General features: G+C 34.3%; 3 protein-coding genes across 4 annotated transcripts in view; 1 reads left to right on the top strand and 2 right to left on the bottom strand.

Moving 5' to 3' along the window:
- Positions 1–688: 688 nt before the first annotated feature.
- LOC120624147 (branched-chain-amino-acid aminotransferase, cytosolic-like) lies at positions 689–11830 on the bottom strand. Of its 2 annotated transcripts, none has more exons than XM_039890513.1 (5): positions 11708–11830; positions 5054–5224; positions 3678–3887; positions 2978–3208; positions 689–900 (listed from the first exon to the last, which is right to left on the bottom strand). In XM_039890513.1, exons 2-5 carry the CDS (start codon positions 5186–5188, stop codon positions 709–711), a joined length of 768 nt encoding a protein of 255 aa, XP_039746447.1. In that variant the 5' UTR covers positions 5189–5224; positions 11708–11830; the 3' UTR covers positions 689–708. The 2 variants fall into 2 exon arrangements, with proteins under 2 accessions (XP_039746447.1, XP_039746446.1); XM_039890512.1 differs by lacking the exon at positions 11708–11830 and adding an exon at positions 10464–11401.
- Positions 11798–13017, bottom strand: LOC120623949 (succinate dehydrogenase assembly factor 2-B, mitochondrial-like). Its single transcript, XM_039890240.1, has 3 exons — positions 13000–13017; positions 12783–12922; positions 11798–12068 (listed from the first exon to the last, which is right to left on the bottom strand). The coding sequence occupies exons 1-3, from the start codon at positions 13015–13017 to the stop codon at positions 11798–11800; spliced, it is 429 nt and encodes a 142-aa protein (XP_039746174.1).
- A 746-nt stretch (positions 13018–13763) lies between these two features.
- The window catches only part of LOC120623901 (cytoplasmic dynein 2 heavy chain 1), a 77930-nt gene continuing 72410 nt past the window's right edge, over positions 13764–19283 (top strand). Inside the window, exons 1-6 of the mRNA XM_039890189.1 lie at positions 13764–13886; positions 14232–14396; positions 15267–15366; positions 16880–17009; positions 17529–17662; positions 18704–18948. Of these exons, the coding sequence (XP_039746123.1) occupies positions 13806–13886; positions 14232–14396; positions 15267–15366; positions 16880–17009; positions 17529–17662; positions 18704–18948 (855 nt within the window). The 5' untranslated portion in view covers positions 13764–13805. The remainder of the gene's footprint in view (positions 13887–14231; positions 14397–15266; positions 15367–16879; positions 17010–17528; positions 17663–18703; positions 18949–19283) is intronic.

Genomic DNA, 19283 nt, shown 5'->3' with positions numbered 1-19283 from the left:
TTTTACTTAATCGTGTACACTTTTTATTTGGAAGAAAAATATTTGGTTTACTGTGAAGAACTATACCTATATTATTTTGGAAAACTTTAGCAAGTCACAAGTAATTCCAGAATTAGGTACCTTCGCGTAGTGTCAATTATGACCAAAACAAAAGCACATCCCGAAAAGCGGTGTTATTTTTGTTTAGTGCCCATTTCGGAGAATGGATCGGACGGAGGCGCGGGCGGGAGCGGTCGTCGCCTTGCACAGGGCCGATTTATAACGTGACGTCATTGGGCGTCCAAAAAGCGGACAATATAACAAATATTACTTTTACTTTAAACATAAGTAATACGAGTATCAATCTTGTTTATTCTTTGTTGAATCTTGTTTACGCAAGAGTAACGTTGGGTTTAGTTTTTTGTATAGGATAACTGTGTTTTATTTATTAATCGTGGACGCCTCGTCTAAACTGATCTTGCCAAAATTTTCCACATTTATCTTGCCTCGTGATGACGGAGATAGGACACTTTCATTTTTATTCCGGAAAAGAACTTATAAATTGCTGAATTCCATGCAATTCAACAAAAACGTGTAGGTATTACCTACGGCGTAGCACATGAACGGTTCAAATTTTTCATAAATCTTATATAGGGCTATTGTTTAGCCCGGGAAAACCAAACCTTCTGTAAATATTTTTAAAGATACTAACAGCTGTTAGCATAGCGGTTAATTACCTATAGTCGGTCCATAATTCGAGCCAACTTTCCTATTACCGACCCCGCCCGGGAAGGCTCGCACAACGCTCGGATCTGCATAGATGGAGACAGCACCGTCATCCCTGGTCTTGTAGTAAGCGCTTACTGGACTCATGATAACGAACATAAGGGCTGAGTCGGGCTCCATCACACCGAATGTTGGCTACAATAAAAAAAAATTCAAACCAATAATTCAAAGTGATATAAATTGATCGGTAAGTTTTATTTATATAATAGATAGATTTTATTTTGAATATGTATAAATAAGGGATGAAATTTATAAGCTATAATTATTAATAAAAAAAAAATCATATCAATTATATTAGTAGGTACGTAGTTATTTATCAGTTCAACAATAAATAAATACATATTTAACCTTATATTTGAATTTTACTTTGTCACACCTGCCGATTCCAATGCGGCGGAAATGTTAGGCTTATGTATTACAAAATAATACAATCCCAAATTGAAAACTGAATATTTTAAGGATTTATAAATGTCAACAATTGTACTATTTTTTTTAAAAGATCCTAAATCTCAAAACTGGTAGTTAGTTTTATGTATAAATAAATACTTAGTTACAACCGAAAGTTACCTACGTAACCTCTAAAATAGATTTCTACGTATAAATTATAGTATAATTTATTCACGCATTATTGTGTTATGACAAAGTAAGTAGATAGGCGCTAGTAGAAACTTATCTTAACATATAGATACTCTTTAGGATTTTGGTAACTAAATATCTACCTAACATTTACGTAACTTTTGTAAATTCTGTGCCAAAATTTGTTTTGTTATCCTCAATGGAAGGTGTTGCCGTCATATCTAAATTCATGAATAAATATTAAACTAAATAAACTCCAGATAAGTTTGATAAGAAAATTAATTCTTAAGAATTTACCCAAAGTATTTTCTACGATATTATCTAACATTCAACAAACACAAACAAGGTCGTTTGCCAAAATTATTACGAATGTATAAGTATGTTTTCAGCTCATTCCTAAGTAATAAAAGTCTTTTACAAAATGTTTTTGCAAAAACTAAATATTAATTAAAATTTTCTGGAAAAGTAAGCAATTATTTTCCTTCTAATACTCATTCCTGAATTACAGGAAACCTAAACTGGAATTCCAAAACATTACAATATGACCTCCATGTAGAAGTCACAATCTACATTATCAACATTTCTATTAAGCGGAAATTCATGTTAAATATTTACTGATGAAATAAAGGAGGATTTTGAGTCGTCACTGTTTATCAGTGTTCAGAAATAACGGCGTAATTTATAAGATACCTACATATTAATTTGAATTAATGAATTATCGTATACATACTATCTATTATTAGATAATTAATGAATCGTCATCTCGAGCAAAATTAAAACGGTTTTTATCATTTAAAACTTTAATTTAAGCAGTTAACTACTTTAACGGTGAAGGAAAACATCGTGAGGAAACCTGAGCGTTCACCATTATGTTCTCGAGGGCGTGTGAAGCCTACCAATCCGCACTTGGCCAACATGGTAGACTACGGCCTGAACCCTTCTCATTCTGACGGGACCCGTGACCTGTTGTGGGCCGGTAATGGGATGATGACGATAAACCCCTCTCGTTTCTCCGCTCACCTAACCGCATTTGCACACATAATTTAGGAACGTATGTAATTTTGATATTTAAGGACTCCTTTGCCTATGGTGGCGGATCTTAACTTGAGCCAAAGTATTTCTACAGCGATATGGGTTAACGACATTTAACCGAGTATTTGATGTACTTATTCACATATAACTAGGTGTCTCAAACACGTCATCCCTAGATGAACCATATCGTAAATCACATTGTCAACTAGAGAGAATAAAAAACTAGAGAGTCCTTCAGTGTGTCTTCAAAAACTGACAAGACGAATATGAGTTTTGTTCTTTCCTGTTTTCCTTTTTGCCCCACTAAAGTTACAAGTGTAACAGTAACAAATATATATCCGTCGCTTGCTTTCCGAAAAAACATCGGTACAATATTTACGTTAAATCACGAATATGCCAAGTGAGATTCCGCCATGCAGATGGTAAAACCGCAACAAAAAATATATTCGGTTTGTCAAATAATTCAAATATCAAAAACTAATTCGTCCTCTTGTCGGTTTTTAATGATACATCAAAATACTTAACTTTATTGATAAGTTTAATAACTGACCGGTATTTTTTTATGCAATGACTTGAATTTTTATAAGAATGCTACTGGACTCACCTCAGTTCCTATTAAAGTAGGTCGTACATACAATGTTGAAGTTTCAGAGTGTGGAACCCACTCCTGGTCTATTTGTATAAGCCGAATTAAGCAATTTATTAATTCCTGTCCGTCAAACATTGGTAGACCGGACCTCTGAGCTGCCAAATTCATTCTTTCCATATTTAGGTCTGGTCGAAACAACCGTAATTTATCATCTATTCCCCGATACGCCTTCATACCTTCGAATAACTGCAAAATGATTAAAAATTAGCATCGAAAAAATCCTTGTTTGCTGTTTTTTTACCTAAGTTCGAAGTTAATGTTTAATCCAATATCTTTATACGACAGATTGAATTTAGTTTTGTCACCCTTTTGTACAGGGATGATTAGGCAAAGGATAGGTCTACGAAATTAGCAGATTCAATTTAGTAGCGCTATCGCTTTATAAAATACGCTGTGACAACCAATACACCAGGTTTGATTATAATATAATAACAATAACTACCCAGGTTCACAAACATACGTATAATGTCAAGCTAATATTTATAACGATAAGAAAACTGAAATAAAGACCTTAGAGAGAACTTGAAATTATAATAATTTTCAGATAAAGTTAATTTTTGTAGTTCGGGACAACACCTTTTCCAAATGACCTTCAATTATAGGGGACAGGCAAACGGATGGATGAAACGGATTTTATAAAGAAATGTTTACATACCTGTATAGCATAATGTAGAGCTTTTGCTGCTGGGTGTATGGTGAGGTGTTCGAATGGTATAATTTCAGGTTTCTGCCAGCCTCCCAGCTGTTTGTGATAGTGTATTTTAAGCATGTGGTCTGTAAAATACTTTCCAAAACCTAAAGCACTTGCGTCTGGTTTCGGCTGTAACTGATACGGTGCTGCTAATCTAACTTGGAGGTCGCTGTACTGCAAAGAAATATGAAATTAATATAATTTAGTTACAGTGCCGTGATGCCAGTTATCTTAGGTATAGCTCCGAAACGTGTTCGCTAACACACAAGTCAAATTAAAAGTTTCAAGAGTCACTATGCGATGGAGATAATTGTGTTATATAACTGCCAAATCCCTAACAGGTTACCCCGCTACTATCCTAGTCTGCATCATAAGTCAAAGTTTACCACTAGCAGGGCTAGCACGGGCAGGTGATAAAAATTATATCCCCTAACAAGAAATATAATTGACGTGTCCATCTCTCTATCTCTCTACCCCCGTTTTTGCACCAGTTCTCTAAGATTTGATAAAGCTGTGGGAGAAGATAAATTTGTATCCTTTACCCGGGGAGATAATTGTCTCCTGCCCATGCTAGACGTGCAGGAGGGATTGCATTCGGGGGCTAACATGTTCAAGCCCGATAAAAACACAGCTTACATAGGGTTGGCGGGATTATCATTTATTATGACGTCAATGATAATACCAAAGGACTGTCGGCTTCACGTGTATGAACTAGTACTTACACTACTACTTTATTAACTAGTAAAACCTACTTATTAAATAGTGTAAATTGCCTAAGTCTGTGCCGTGTTGTGACGGCAGATCAGAACAGTTGTCACCACAACTACTCTTCCTGCAGGTGTCGGTAAAAGGAGACTAAGGGAATATAACTGTCACCAACCCGTCTGCTGAGCGTGGTGATTATGGGCAAACCCACGCTGGGAGAGGCCTTTAGTCCAGCAGTGGACTGGTTTAGGCTTTTGATGACGCCTAACTCTAAGCTGGTGCTAACATAGGTTTATTTTACAGAAGAACACAAGATTTGGCCTGACTATGGAATCGAAACCAGGAATCCAACCACTCGTGATCCCAGATCCATAGTTGAATGTTCAATGAAACTAATATTTTCGCTAACCGATTTCGATTTTCGGATGGACACTTGCTGCTAACCACCTTAGGGCTTGCTACGGCGTGACCGGGGGAGTGGGGCGAGCGCGAAAGCTCGCCATGAGAAGAGCCCCAGGGCTCGACGACATCGGGAGGGAGAGTGGGAGACGTCGACCCGAGGGTGCCTCCTGCGATTTTCGCTCTAAACGAGGTTCCCCTTTAAGTAAACGTTACGAATTATTGAAACATTTTACCTTGAAAGAGAACTCTGGCGTTATTTGTGGTGTCGGCTTTGTGTGTGGCACTGAGATGGTTTCGGGCTCTATTTGTGCAGTTTCCTCCACTTCTTTGTACCTCAGCAATGAACTGCAGCATCGTATTGTCTGCATCTTGTGCTGGTTCTCGTATATCCATTTTACTAAGACCTACAATTTAATTCATACTTATATATTACTTAAACTTTAACAAGTACCTATATACCATGTTCGAATTTGTAAATAATCTGTATTAGTTTAAGTTCAGTTCAACCAAATTTTATGTAAAAATACTTCCGGAGATCTAAGGCGAAAACTTAAAATTAGAGATAAGTGGCCTGAGGAATCGCGGTATAAAGAAAGATAATATTAATATATAAAAAAATAAAGTACTACGTATAAGAAAATATATCAAAACTAACCTAACCTAACATACCTATAGTTATCATCATATCCTATTACTCATTGTAGCTGTTTATTTGTTTAATCAGTTTTACAGAACAAAAGATTCGTTTTAACCCTATAAGCAAAACTAAGCTTTTCTGTTAGAATTATTAGAAGGTAGACCAATCGGTGCATTTGCGAATACCCTACAGCGTCAACAAGTGACGGTGGCGGTGTAACGAACGATCATTATTTCTGAAGAAATAAACAATATTATAATACTTTTTTAATTTCATCTGGTGTCTGCATTAGTATTTTATTACATTTATGTTTTGCCTATAGTTCAATTAAATTGCAGTGCTAAAAGGCGATGCTAATGGAAAACGATATCAAATGTACTGTCTTCTTCTTCTTCTCTCTCCTGGCTTTTATACCAATTCATTTGGGTCCTAGTATTCCTGCGCAACACCGTTAGAGGTTGTCTCTCTTCTGTTGTGTTGCTCGGATAATGTCATTTTTTTATTATTTGTAGCCAGGTTTTTGGTGGTCGTCCACGGCCTCTATTTCCATTCCGTATATTAATAACTCTTTTAGTCATATGGTCATCATCTCGCCTCATCACATGACCGTACCAGGCTTTCGGTAAGTTTTACCGTATTTGTTTTGCGTCCGATTACCGATGCGTTTTTTACGTTTTCGATTTTTTTAGCCCCTTTAAAAGTAGAATATATTCGTTTCTAATTCTAACGTAACAAATGTAGATACTGTCTAACCGTAATAAAGTTAATTACGATATAAAAAAGAAGATTTATTATTCCGTAGCTATGTATGCTCACTTTTACACCAAACACCGCCAATGCCTCCGAACGTTGCGTTAGGGCCTATTATATAGGTCGTGGATATACTTATTCCAAATCTAATCAACCAAACCTATGTTTTTGATTCGATTTTTAACCCACGGCGTAAAAACAACGGGGTTTTATAAGTTTGACGTGTCTGTTAGTGTGTGTGTGTCTATGTGTACGTTTGAGTGTGTGTATGAGTATGAGTGGTAAATCAGAAAATCGTTGAGGAAATACAGATTTCCTGAACGGATAAACCTATTTTGATTTTGTGTTTTTTGTTTGAAAGATGAATTAATCGGATCGGATTTCCTAGCTGTTTGATGAAAATCCGTTTAAGCTGTATATCGAAAGCCGGGGCTTTCAAAAGCCACCAATCTTTTGCTTTTAATTTAAGAAATAAAAGTTACTTCATAAAATGTTCAAAGTAAAGGTAATGCATGAATACGAACAATGACCTTCCTGTATATTATATACGTAAAAATATATTTTGCAGATTAAAAATTTAAATTTATGTAGGTAGGTACTTGCACATACCTCACAATGTTAAATACTTATTATTATTTTAAGATCTTAACATTAAAATAAATTTTAAATTCACATGATCATCTTGATCATCATCATCGTCACCATTATATCAACACATTACAGGCCCAATACAGGGCACTTATCTCCTTCCAGAATGAGGAGTTAGGCCGTAGTCCACCACGCGGGCAAAATTCGAATAGGTTGCCTTTGAAAACAATATAGAGAACTCTCGCGCATGTTTCCTTAAGATTTTCTCCTTCAGTGTTTAAGCGACAGATATTTAATTACTTAAAACGCACATGACTTAAAAAAGTTACAGGTACGTGCCAGTATGTACATAGGTTTGCATATAGCGTTCAGGTTCCGCTCAAGAGCTATAAAATTATAGGAGGGCTGTATGACATTTTCCTTTCCTAGTGTTCATACGCACACTACACGTGCGGTTCACGCTAAATAAAAAATTACGCAGTAATTAGATACTGCGACTCAGTCTTTCACTATAGCAGTATTATCGAATTTGAGTTTCGTGATACACATGTTCGCCTTTTTTTGTATTATTTTTAAATTTACTGTTTAACTGTTAAATGAAATAAACTTATTTTTATTATTATCATTATGTCCTAAAACTTTTTTCTATTATAGCAGTATTGTATAATTACAATTATATATGTATATGTAATATATGAAAAGAGCTATGCTTGGTATTTCTTTGAGGGATAAGATCCGTAACGAAGTGATTCGCCAAAGAACTAAAGTAACTGACATAGCCTTTCGTGTTAGCATACTGAAGTGGCAGGCTGGTCACGTTTGTCGGAGGACCGATGGACGTTGGAGTCGAAAGGTCCTCGAGTGGAGACCGCGTGTCGGTAAGCGGAGTGTCGGACGCCCCCCAACTAGATGGAGCGACAACCTCCGAAAAGTGGCAGGCATCGACTGGATGAGGAAAGCCCACAATAGGAAAAGTTGGCGCTGCTTGAAAGAGGCCTATGTCCAGCAGTGGACGCACAATTTCTGTTGATGATGATGATGATGATGTATAATATGGGCCCACTGGATAGGCTTCGACCACTATTTACAGCCTGACAAAAGGAATAGGTACTGCAGAGATCCATAATTTTAAATAAAAAAAATATGATATTACTTTTCATATATAAGATCAACCCAAAACAAAAGCGAGCATAGGAAGAACAAACGAAAACTGAATCTTTAGTTTTCAAAAAATCTCCTGTATTCAAAGCTTTTTCTTCATATTAAAATTCTTACTTACAGTGTGCAATTAAACCTAAGTAGATAACATATTCTTCTAAACTACAATTTTTTAAATGTGACACGAAGCTTGGACACAATTGAAGGGAAAAATCCCAAAAATTATTTCCCATGATTATATAATTTGCTATATTGAGCTGTAAAGCGGAGAGCACTCGCAACTTTGAATTAGTGTTATTCAAAGTGTTTGAAAAGAAATGACTTAATTTAGATGATTTTTCGGGAATTCTGCCTGGCGCGAGTTCTAATACGCGGATAAAAATTTTAAACGTTACGTGTATACGTCAAAGTAGGTCACATTTGTTTGTCCAACAATATCTAGCAATTGGTAACTGGCCAAAAATTTCAGCAAATATCGGTAGATTCAAATTAAAACTCACGATGCTGCCTGTGAATCTCGCTACTAGGTAAGTACGGTACGTAGCGGTTTCTAGTTTCTGCCACGTTTAACAATAGAAAAGCTTTTGTATAGTTGCGAAGCAAGTTTTTGTTTACTACTACACATCATAAAAAACGCAGCCAGATTCCATCCTTTTTGTGACTACATACTCGTAGCAACAATCTTCTTGGTCTTCAAGTAATATGAGTCTTATAGGCACAGCATTAAGGACAGGACGAAATTATATGGTGTAAAAACAATAAAGAGATATAATGTAGAAGTCCGCGAAGAGAATTGTCTCTGTATTTATATCTGCGACTATTTGATATAGTGAAAACTGCTTTCCAACCCGACACTTTTTCATACGGTGCCTATCCGACTAATCAAGGTTGGCAGTCAGCTTCGTAAATGCTTATCGATATAATTCTGCTGCATTCGTAATTTTCTAATGTTACGTAGCCAGGACTTTTTTCTGCGACCAACACCTATTCATCAGGCAACTTCCTCCATCATAATAAGATACACGAGCTCATATATCTCGTGCTTTAGCACGTCACCGGAGATACAAGCTTTCTGTCCTTGATGGTGTACAAAGGTTGCCGATTTTGGGATACGTAAGCAATACACTGATTTGCGCCACCCACAACCCTCCATTTTTTTATGACTTCATTTGAATATTCAATCTTTATCCCCTCGACTGTCAGTTGCGGAAGCCATGACCATTCCGACTGATGAAACCAATTTGCCTTTGTACTGACCAAGTTCGACGCGCTAAATCCTGCTTCTTCTTTTTTGCCAGCAAGCACATATGATGGTAAGTAACACACGCGTAATATAGAACCAGCATTGTTTTAGGCGTTTGATTTTGATCCTAATAATTTTATGATAAAATACAGATGGTCCGATTCATAGCACGCATCACATTTCTAAACATCTACTATATGATTTTATCAGATAGGTAGGTTTAGATAACCTAATTAGAATCGCAAGCAAAATACAAATCGAGTAATTTACATATTTCTCCTACTTACTCCATTATTACAAAAGACTATCAAAGCCAAACGTAAATGTTCCATACCTTGGCCAGAGTGCAGTTATTCCTATAAGAGGTGCAAAAGTAACAGAAAGGCTATCGCCATTTGCGATCATCTGTTTTTGCTGACGTCTCAGACGCCGTATTCAGGCAATTTGCAATGTTTCACAATGGTGGGTATATTAATATAAAACTAATAATACTGGGAATTCGGAATAACAATGAATATCTTTAAATTAACACTAAAGCAACTTTGCCTCCTGGTTTTTGTTAGCACTGGGCAATCGGTCTTTGGGGCCAACCATTAACTACGTCACACGCTAAAGGGAAGGGAGGCAGTCAACAAATGGCGACATCGTATGACAAGATAAGTTATGTGACGTCACAATTGTAAATCCCAAGTAAGACTTATTGTTTTGTAAAATTACCTACTAAATGTTTAATTTATTCTTGATTTAAAATATAATATAGTTACTAAGCTACAGTGTATCCGGTCATGAGCTAGCGATAATTAAAGGGCATGTAAAGAGATATATTTTTATCAACAATCACCCTCACTACACAAATTGCCACCATTTTAAAATATTATATCTATTTTTATATATATAACGGAAAATGGAACTTTCTTCGGGAAATTGTATAAAGAATTATAAGCTTAAAATAATAAATGTATGTATCTTTAGTATGCAAAGTGAAGTTTATTTTATCACTAATTATTGTTGACCTGTTGCACTAATCAGTTTTCCCAAACTTAATTCTCAAGGGCTGTTGTTTGGAGAAGATCGTTGAAGCCTTTGCGCATTTATTTTCTGTGTAATTTGTGCATCAAACACTTTATCTACCAATCTATCCATAGAATTGTGCATATTAGAGGGTATTGGTTTTTCATACAACTCTTTGTTTGCAAATATAGTGATTTGCTTTTATTGTTAAATCCATACAATTATTTAAGATAAGTATATTTTATAGAAATCATACCTTGCTACGACGAATAGGCATTTTTATCACTTATTTATTTAAAACACTAAAAGTATCACACTCAATAAGCTATTATTATAACACTAGTATAACTTCCAGTCAAATAATGTGCACGTAACTTTTTTTTACACTTTCTCGCTTTGTATGTTCATCCGTTGCTCTCAGTTAACTGACTTGGTTTGATCTACGGCGCTAATATTTAAAGAGCAAATGATAAGATTGCGTGATGACCTTTGACGCATTCACAATCAACACAAACTACAAGACATCACTGGATAACGCAGCAAAACTCATCAAAATAATGATTACGCACCAAGTTATTTATTCAAGGGGACAATGTGCGCACAAATGGTTAGCGAACCGCGGCAAGCTCGACTGCGTAGGTCCTGAAGGTAACGCCGAGGGGTCGAGCGAAATGTCTTTATTAGGTCACAGACAATCCATGTTCGTACACATTTTCATGAATATGTAAGTATTTCCATTTTAAAGCAAAACGACGTGTATTTACGTTGTACAAAATTGGTTTACCCAAAATCCAACGGCTATTTACAATATTTACCAGAATAAAAATGGCGTAGTTTGTGACGTCATCATTCATCCAATATGGCGATAGCTCCTCTGTGGATGAACCTAATTTTGGTGTACATTTAGAGGAATAAAATTACATAAAATGTCGAGTGTTTTTAGAATGACTACTTTGGGATCATCATCAATATTTTAACATAATCATTAATTTTGTACTATGAAAAACATAAATTTGTTACAGGGGATGGGTGTCATGATGAACTTGTTGAGAAGCAATTTGATATTTTTAGGGTTCTCTTGTAGAATAAGAAAGCTTTGTAGTCTCATCACCTGGTCTGTCTGTCCATTCATCTGTATTTCACAGCCATTATATTTAAAATACTGTTGAAATTAATATTTGTTATTGTAATTAGATATAATAAATTATTATCAAGTCTGGAGATAAATAGCTAACAGGCCACAATCAACATATGCGTTAACTTAGAACACTGTAGTGATATAAAAAACAACAAAAAATTATGTTGCCTCATATAATCTTGTTGGTTTGGTAACACTTTTTAAGAAGCAAGACTATCCATTGTGTTACACACTTTTGATCAGAAATTGTTCATTAGAAAAGCTATAAATAAAATACTATTTGGATTTTTTTCTTTCATCTTAAATTAATTTGATTCCCAGGCATTAAAAGTAAACTGAATATAAGAAATAAATATATTTACCTTTCTTTGAAATATCTACAACATTTAATCCATTTCTATAATAATTCTAATAATACTAATTATTATGTTTTTAATTATTTTTGATATCAATTAATGTAGTGGTGGTTGGGAAAGTGTTACTCGTTCTTCATTTTTAGCATGTTGCTTCAGCATTTCCATAATTTCATTGTCAAACTCTGTTGGTGTTGGCTTTTTTCCCACCATCCAATAGAATATGTCCCAGTCATTACTTGGAGAGTTGATAAGACGATCATACTTCATAGTTTGCTCTTCAGTAAACCCATCTAAGTATTTCTTAGCAAAGGTACTCAAAAGTAGGTCATTTTCCAACATTCCTCGTTTGCGGGATTGATAATGTAATCTGTAATATGGAAGAAAGTTTTTAAAACATAAAATCTAGAATCTAACTTGTTAATATTGAACTATTATTTTTCCCCCACTTCATTAGGGAGATCAAATAAAATATTGAGGCAGCTTCACATGATCAAATCTACAAACAGAGAGAGCTCTAAAATTATTGTAAATAGAAATAATATACAAAAAATATGTCCATATTAATATTATATTCAAAAGTGAAAGTGTGTTAGTTTGTTTCTTTAAACCTATGGCAACCTATAGCCTACTATCTTGTAAATAATTATAAAATATTTTTTATATGGAGAAGCAGTCAGATAACATACCCACAGGGTTAAAACTAAAGCTAAACCAATCATGGTAAAATATTACTATGATTGGTTACATAAGTATATGTAAAACTTTGCCATCTATAGTTGTGCAAAAGTGAAGTTATATATTTTTTTTAACTGAGCTATTGCTAGTGTTGAACACATCAACTATTCAAGCATATTGATCTTGACCCTGATTTTATGGTAGCAAATTCCTGTAAAAGTGTACTTTTGTGTCAGTTTTTGGTAAGTTAATAAGCTTCACAACTTATCTAACACTGACTGCATCTATATGCTAGCCCTAAATTTTCCCCTTAAGACCTCCAAATTGAGATGGTTGGTATCGAGTATTTGTGAAGCAGTAGTACCTAAATAAAAGCTATAAATATTATACTTCCATATTCAATTACCTGGCCTTTCTCTTCTCTAATGTTTGTGGCTTGTCCACATTGTAGACGGGAATCTCCATGTATGTAGTGTCTACATCTTTCGTAGTATCACTAGAAAAGCCGACAACTCGTAAATTGCGAGCTACGTTTGAAACCTGAACCTAAAACAAATAATACAATAATTTCTAAGTGTATGGCAAATAGATTTCCCATCAATAAGTCATGTTTTATTACTTACTATTTTGCTGCGTAACATTATTATGATTTCGTAATAAATATATAAATAATGCAATTTCTGTGGAATAGAGACACCAAAATAGGAAAACTAAGATTAATTATTATTTTCAACTGTCATCCTGACAAGTGGCAGTCTGAGTTCTGACATAACCACTGCCATCCTCTACGAAGTCTGTGGGCTAAGTATACGAAGGAAAAAGTTTTTAGTTCTTCCATGCACGTTGGTACGACAGGTTTAGTGATTGTATAACTTGGAACTCTGAGTATACAAGCTGTAAATAGAGATTTACTTCTTTATATCTACGATACAAGCCCACACATTATTTTAAGGTACTCATAAATCTCAGGGCCGGGCCGGTGTCGATTATATTCACGTTGGCTTATTCTATGAAGTAAGACAGCTGGAATCCAAATCCGTAAATAGCTGTCAAGCTGTATAATAAAAATATGTTCAAACTCTTTGACCTAGCTTTGACCAATAAGGTTGCCCATTGGTTGCTATATAGTTGCTATGACAACCAAAATCAAAACAAACTTCAAACGGAAATTGAGTCTTCTTTAGAGATATATTCAAACAAATATGACTTTTAAAATTTAAATTTGTAGATATTAAAAATCATGTCTGCAATTAGAGAATTTATTTTAAGTGCAACAGGTAAGTAATATTTTTTATATAAAGTTTTAACTCTTTACTAATTCGTGAAACAATATTATTAAAATTAAAACTTCTGTACCTGCCTGCCTAATACAGAAAAATTCTACAATCTGCCTGCTTTAAAAGTAGAAGGCAGCAATGAAGATGCCTTGATGGATTTTCTTCACACTGCACAGACTCTTGTACTTCAAACATACATTGGCGTTGATCATAAGATAACTTTCATAACACCAGTAAGTAATATGCCAAACCTTATTATACATACTTTTTTTTTTGTTTCCTTCAATAATTCTTACCTCTATTTCACCTTTATTTTATAAAATATATTTATATAAAATCCATTGCTAATTTGAAAGCGACATTTCGCCAGCAGCCATTGAAACAAGGTACAGGTCTACAAAGGTACATTTTTAGGATTAGTTTTGTCACATGCCAGATTTGCTTTATGTATGCATATCTGAAAATTGTTTTTTTTGGTACCATAGAATCATTTTTTTTAGTGAATAGGCTTAAAGTTACTCATACAGTAGTTTTGCTCTTCCCATTAGTAAGTTTAATTGAGAAAATTATAATTACAGATACAAGGATATCTCAAGAAATGTATAATCTTCTACAAAACATCCAGTGTAGCTCTACTTGAGGATGATGCCTTAAACAATATAAATATAATTACTATGAGTGGTGGCGTAGCAGTATCGTTGTACCAAATATTAAGACAAATCTTTAGTCCTTTACTTACCTTGGTATGTCCTGAAGTTTTCTCACAATTAATTTGATAAATCATTACAAGTCTGAATAATGTTCCATTGCTGTGCACACACCTTTTTCCTTAAATTATCAGAGGGATTGTAAACACAATTAAGTTAAGTAGTTTGAGATATAAAAATATATAATAATATTGGGTGATAATAGTAATGAATGTGCAGATTAGTGATTAATGTGCTTTAAACAACAGGAATAGAATAACATTTAACCAGTTCTACCCAACAAGAGACCACATTTCTGAAGGCAGCTCTATCAAAATAACCATGTGATATGCACTAGCACACATCATGACACCGCCCTTGTGCCACAAAATTATGGAGGGTAGAGGTAAGGAGAGTCATCTGTGTATATGAAAAAGTGTCGTCAAAATGTATTAAATTAGGATGGCGCCTCATTTGCATCAGGGTAACTCTTAAAAGAAGCGCCAAATATAAATATTGTTAGAGTAGGCTTGAAAAATAAACAAGAAAGTATGGAGATACAAGGAAGTAAGGTTATATTTACCACAATATTTTGTACAACGTAAGTTGTTGAAATTCTCAATAATTAACTACTTTAGTCGATAATGACATTAAATTTTTTAACTCGGCATACTTCAATTCATCTACGATTGCTACATTCATACCATACCCTGTGCATCCACCAGCGCCATTGTGGAGGATTTTTGAACTGTTATTTAGCGCATACACTGGACACTTTTTCAACTTTTCTCCCATATAAGATGACTCTCCTTACCTCTACCCTCCATACACAAAATATTGCTAATTTATATTATTTTAAGTGTAAGATATTATTCTAAATTTTGAGTGTGTCTGTATCCTAAACAATAATTTTAACGATCATTTTAGGATGACGATTTGTATTCGAATAAAGTTCAAAAAAATCTGTTGGACTTACAAACTAACTTAAGAGTAGTTGCTCATGGAAAAGGTGATGAGAATATGAAAGGTAAAGGGCACAAATATTAATTCTATGTGATAATATCTGTAATGAAGCTGAAAAGTATGTTCTTATGTTTGAACACACCAATCTCAGGAACTACCCACTTGTCTAATATGGAATAAAATATTACTTTATATATTAATTGATCAAAAAGTATACATACTTATATTATAAAGATAAAATATTTGTTTAGTTGTTTGTTTATTTGTCATTGATAAAATGATTTTATTAACTTTCTCACTATTGAACAGCTATTTTATTCTGAAGTAATAAACGCTATTTAATGTCAGTGATAATAAGATCAGCCTGAAGTTAGGGAATTTGTCAAACAAGGCTGAAAAATACGATGATACACAAAGTACAGGTCTCCTTTTTTAGTAGGTTTCTAAAAAACAACGAAACCATGTACGCCACAATAACGTATTTTGTGCAAAAAAAGTTCCTTCTTTGGTCTGACTTTCAATCGTCATTATTGGGCATAAATTATTATCCATAGAAATTCTCCTGTAGACAAAAAAAGCATGTTATTTTGTCTTATAGTTAAGGAGATAAATTATGAAAAAGTGTGTCTGTTTGTTACCTATTCATTCGGCTCAATTACTGAAACGACCTTGATGAAATATGGCGATGTTGACATATTTCATGATAAATTTAAGAATCGTCCATTTCTTTGTAATCAATGATTACTACATTCGTAATCTGTAGATTTATTGCTTGGCAACGTGGTTATTGTCAAAAAATATGCATATAGTAAATTAAGCTTAATTTTCATAATATATCATGGATTTCCGCAAAGTAAACGCCTCCTTCTGTCCAATATTTAAAAAATATGTATGCACATTTTTTAACAAAAAACAACTTTGCTGAGCGTCTTATCAACGGATTGCAGATGGATTGAATAGGAAAACGGACGTAAGTAGGTATACATGTCAGTTCTTACTCCTCATTTTTGTTTTGCCTATCTATTATGTGAACAACATAAAGAATATTTTCATTGGTCTCATGTGTTACACCTGTAAATGACAAACATACAGTAGGTACATGTTATAATAAGACTATTAGATAAAAAGTTTATGTCAGATATAGCTTTCTATCCGGAAAAAATACCAGGGTAACATTCCCGGAAGATCTTACTCTACTTAGAAATCGCCGTTCTTACCTATGCACGTGAAGCCTCACGGCTACGATTCTGGAGAAATCTGGCATAACGATAGCTTATGTATATATGATTTTCTAGTGATCGATATATGATACTTAATATCCCGAAAAGACGAAAGGTTAAGGTTAAGGTTATATATGTTAAGGTTTCTGCGAAAATTCCCAGAAAACTGAAACAATGCGGACGAAGTCGCGGGAAACAGCTAGTAAACTATTATAAACTATTAAATTCGTCTCACGGATATTGGTTTTTTGCCTGTAGCTTGCTTGTTGTAGACTGCTCTACGGCTACGCGCTGATTCGACGTATACAAAGTCTCGGGTATCGGCCAGTTAATAATGAAATAACCGTCATTTTTCAGTAATATTATCTATTGATGATGAAGTGGAATACTGGAAATCTTTGGGACAAAACAAAGATGCTAATAAAAAAGAAAGAGAAGCAGCATCAGCATTTTGTGTTCTATTTGAAGATATTTGTGAAGAAATTCGGTAAGCATGATTTACACACTTTTGTTGCAATTTTATCCTCCTATTCCTAATATTAAGTATAAATGTGAATGTAAGTTTGTTTGTTTCGCTTTCACGCGAAAACTACTTAACCAATCATCATGAAACTATATATAGGATACTTTTTATTAAAAAAAAATTGTATTTTTTACGAAAGATAAAAAAATGTTTGTCAATATTCTCATGTATGACTATAGGTATAGACTATGTAGCAGTACGCTGCGTGCCGAAATATACGCGGGCGAAGCCGCATGGCATATCTAGTATATTATGTTTTAATAAGGGTTTTGCAAACTAAATAAAGCTCCTGTACAGTAGCCATATTGGATCTTAATGCATAAGATGGTTTCAGCTTAAACCTAAATCGGCTGTATCTAAAATATTGAAAACGACATTCCCAAACTGTTGTATGTATTCAACATATTTTGAAATTACATATAGCTACCAATAATTTTATTTTATGTATAATCATATTTTATGATGATTTTTATTAATTTTTAGGTCTCTACAATCCAGTCCTATGCAAGAAGGAAGAGATACTGTTGAGAATATCGCTGGCATATTAGATGATATTTGGAGATACACAGCATTCCCATATTCGCAAGATAGAATTATACATGTGTTTGATATTATTGGTAAGTTCTTAATTCTGAGGCGGGTGATGATTCGCTGGTTTTTGGACGGCAATCGAACACTTAGGAAAATAGCTATTTTCTTCCACATTGTAAGAATGTAGGTAGTCAGTAATCACTATCCAATATGGACTTAAAAAACGCTAGTAAAGACCGACCAAGAATTGTTTTCTATGGCCAAAACCGAAACTGAATTCGGCTGAATTCAAAATTCTCAGTTTTGGTTGAATTCAAAACTTCCGTATAACGTAATGTATATAAGGAAAGTCAAAAGTTACATATCGTCCCTCGCAGCTTAGTGCATCTAACATATTATCTGACAACGTTTTCGGCGAAAGCGATAGTTTGGTCGGCTACTAGCATGGGGTCACTAGCTCACTGAGAAGGAACAATCTTTAAAAAACATATTACGAAGATACACACATCGCCAGGTAGCCCCAAAGTAAGCGCAGCTTGTACTAAGATGTCTGATGAATATTTTTATGAATAATATACTTACATAAATACTTATAATATACATATAAACACCCAGCACTGAAAAACATTCATGTTCATCAAAGAAACATTTTTCAGTTGTGGGAATCGAACCCACGGCCTTTGTATCAGATAGCAGGGTCGCTGCCCACTGCGTCAATCGGCCGTCGAATATCGTCTTTATATCACTTCAGGGCCTTATTTTAATAGTCTTTTTTTGTATAATTTTTATTAAAACTTCTGATTTAATTTCAACTCGCAATCTTAAGGCGTCAGTAAGAGACATACTGCTTAAAAGTATTTTTTGAAAGTATAGTATAAAGTGAAACGCTTCTCCTTTTTTTAGCCACCTTGTCGTGTCTTATTCATAATTATCTATACTTAATAGTAACCAAAAGCTTAAATGTGTCTAATTTATTTGACACCTATAGGCTATGTCCGCATGAATAGCTTACGTCCTCGAGGAATAGGATACATAGGACCCATATTAAAATGAGGAAAATTAAATGCAAACGAAGTTACAGGCTTTAGTTAGTTATTAAATAATTATTATCATCTTTTACATTATAGGACATGTTATTTGCACAGTATTACAAAAAGCAGTGTTGAATGTTGACATATGGACTGTGTGCGATGGGGTTAAAGACAACGAAATTGTAGCGCTATTATCTGAAGGGCTCAATGCAGCACAAACATGGATCAGCGCTTGTAACTCGCTCACTGTTACTTATTGGCCCAATTACGCTCTTCATGCTTGGAAAGGGAAATCTTATATTCCAATACATTGTAATAATTTTGAAGCAAGACTTAAGGAGGTATGGACTTGGTATTTTTTGTAATAGCTATTTATGCAACTGATATTTAATGGTGGCATTTGACTTATTACTGACAGTTGCCTACAAGATTTTATCTACTTTAAGGAAAATAATTTATTATAAGTCAAATCAATAAAATAAAAAATAAAAAAATTATTTATCTATGTATGTGTGTCATTATCATCAATAGACTATAAAAGTCTACTGCTGAACTAAAAGCCTCTCCTATTGATAGGATTGCCCATAATCACCACGCTGACAGACGTGTGATGATTCGATGATGATCGCAGTAAGGTAGTAGTAGCATTGAGGTTGCATCATACGACAACCACGCT

This window comes from Pararge aegeria, chromosome 5 (assembly GCF_905163445.1).
Source record: "Pararge aegeria chromosome 5, ilParAegt1.1, whole genome shotgun sequence".
In the NCBI taxonomy this organism is placed as follows: Eukaryota; Metazoa; Arthropoda; class Insecta; order Lepidoptera; family Nymphalidae; genus Pararge; species Pararge aegeria.
This window is presented reverse-complemented; position numbering and strand designations above follow the sequence as displayed.

What these genes read in the sequence shown, in the direction of transcription:
- LOC120624147 (XM_039890512.1), bottom strand. Translation starts at nt 10,484, where the DNA reads ATGCCTATTCGTCGTAGCAAG. An exon ending in TGCCTATTCGTCGTAGCAAG is followed by an intron (nt 5,225 to 10,463) that starts GTATGATTTCTA and finishes ATTAAATTGTAG; the next exon opens with GTCTTAGTAAAATGGATATA. An exon ending in CTCTACATTATGCTATACAG is followed by an intron (nt 3,209 to 3,677) that starts GTATGTAAACAT and finishes ATCATTTTGCAG; the next exon opens with TTATTCGAAGGTATGAAGGC.
- LOC120623949 (XM_039890240.1), bottom strand. An exon ending in TTAGAGAAGAGAAAGGCCAG is followed by an intron (nt 12,069 to 12,782) that starts GTAATTGAATAT and finishes TCCATATTACAG; the next exon opens with ATTACATTATCAATCCCGCA.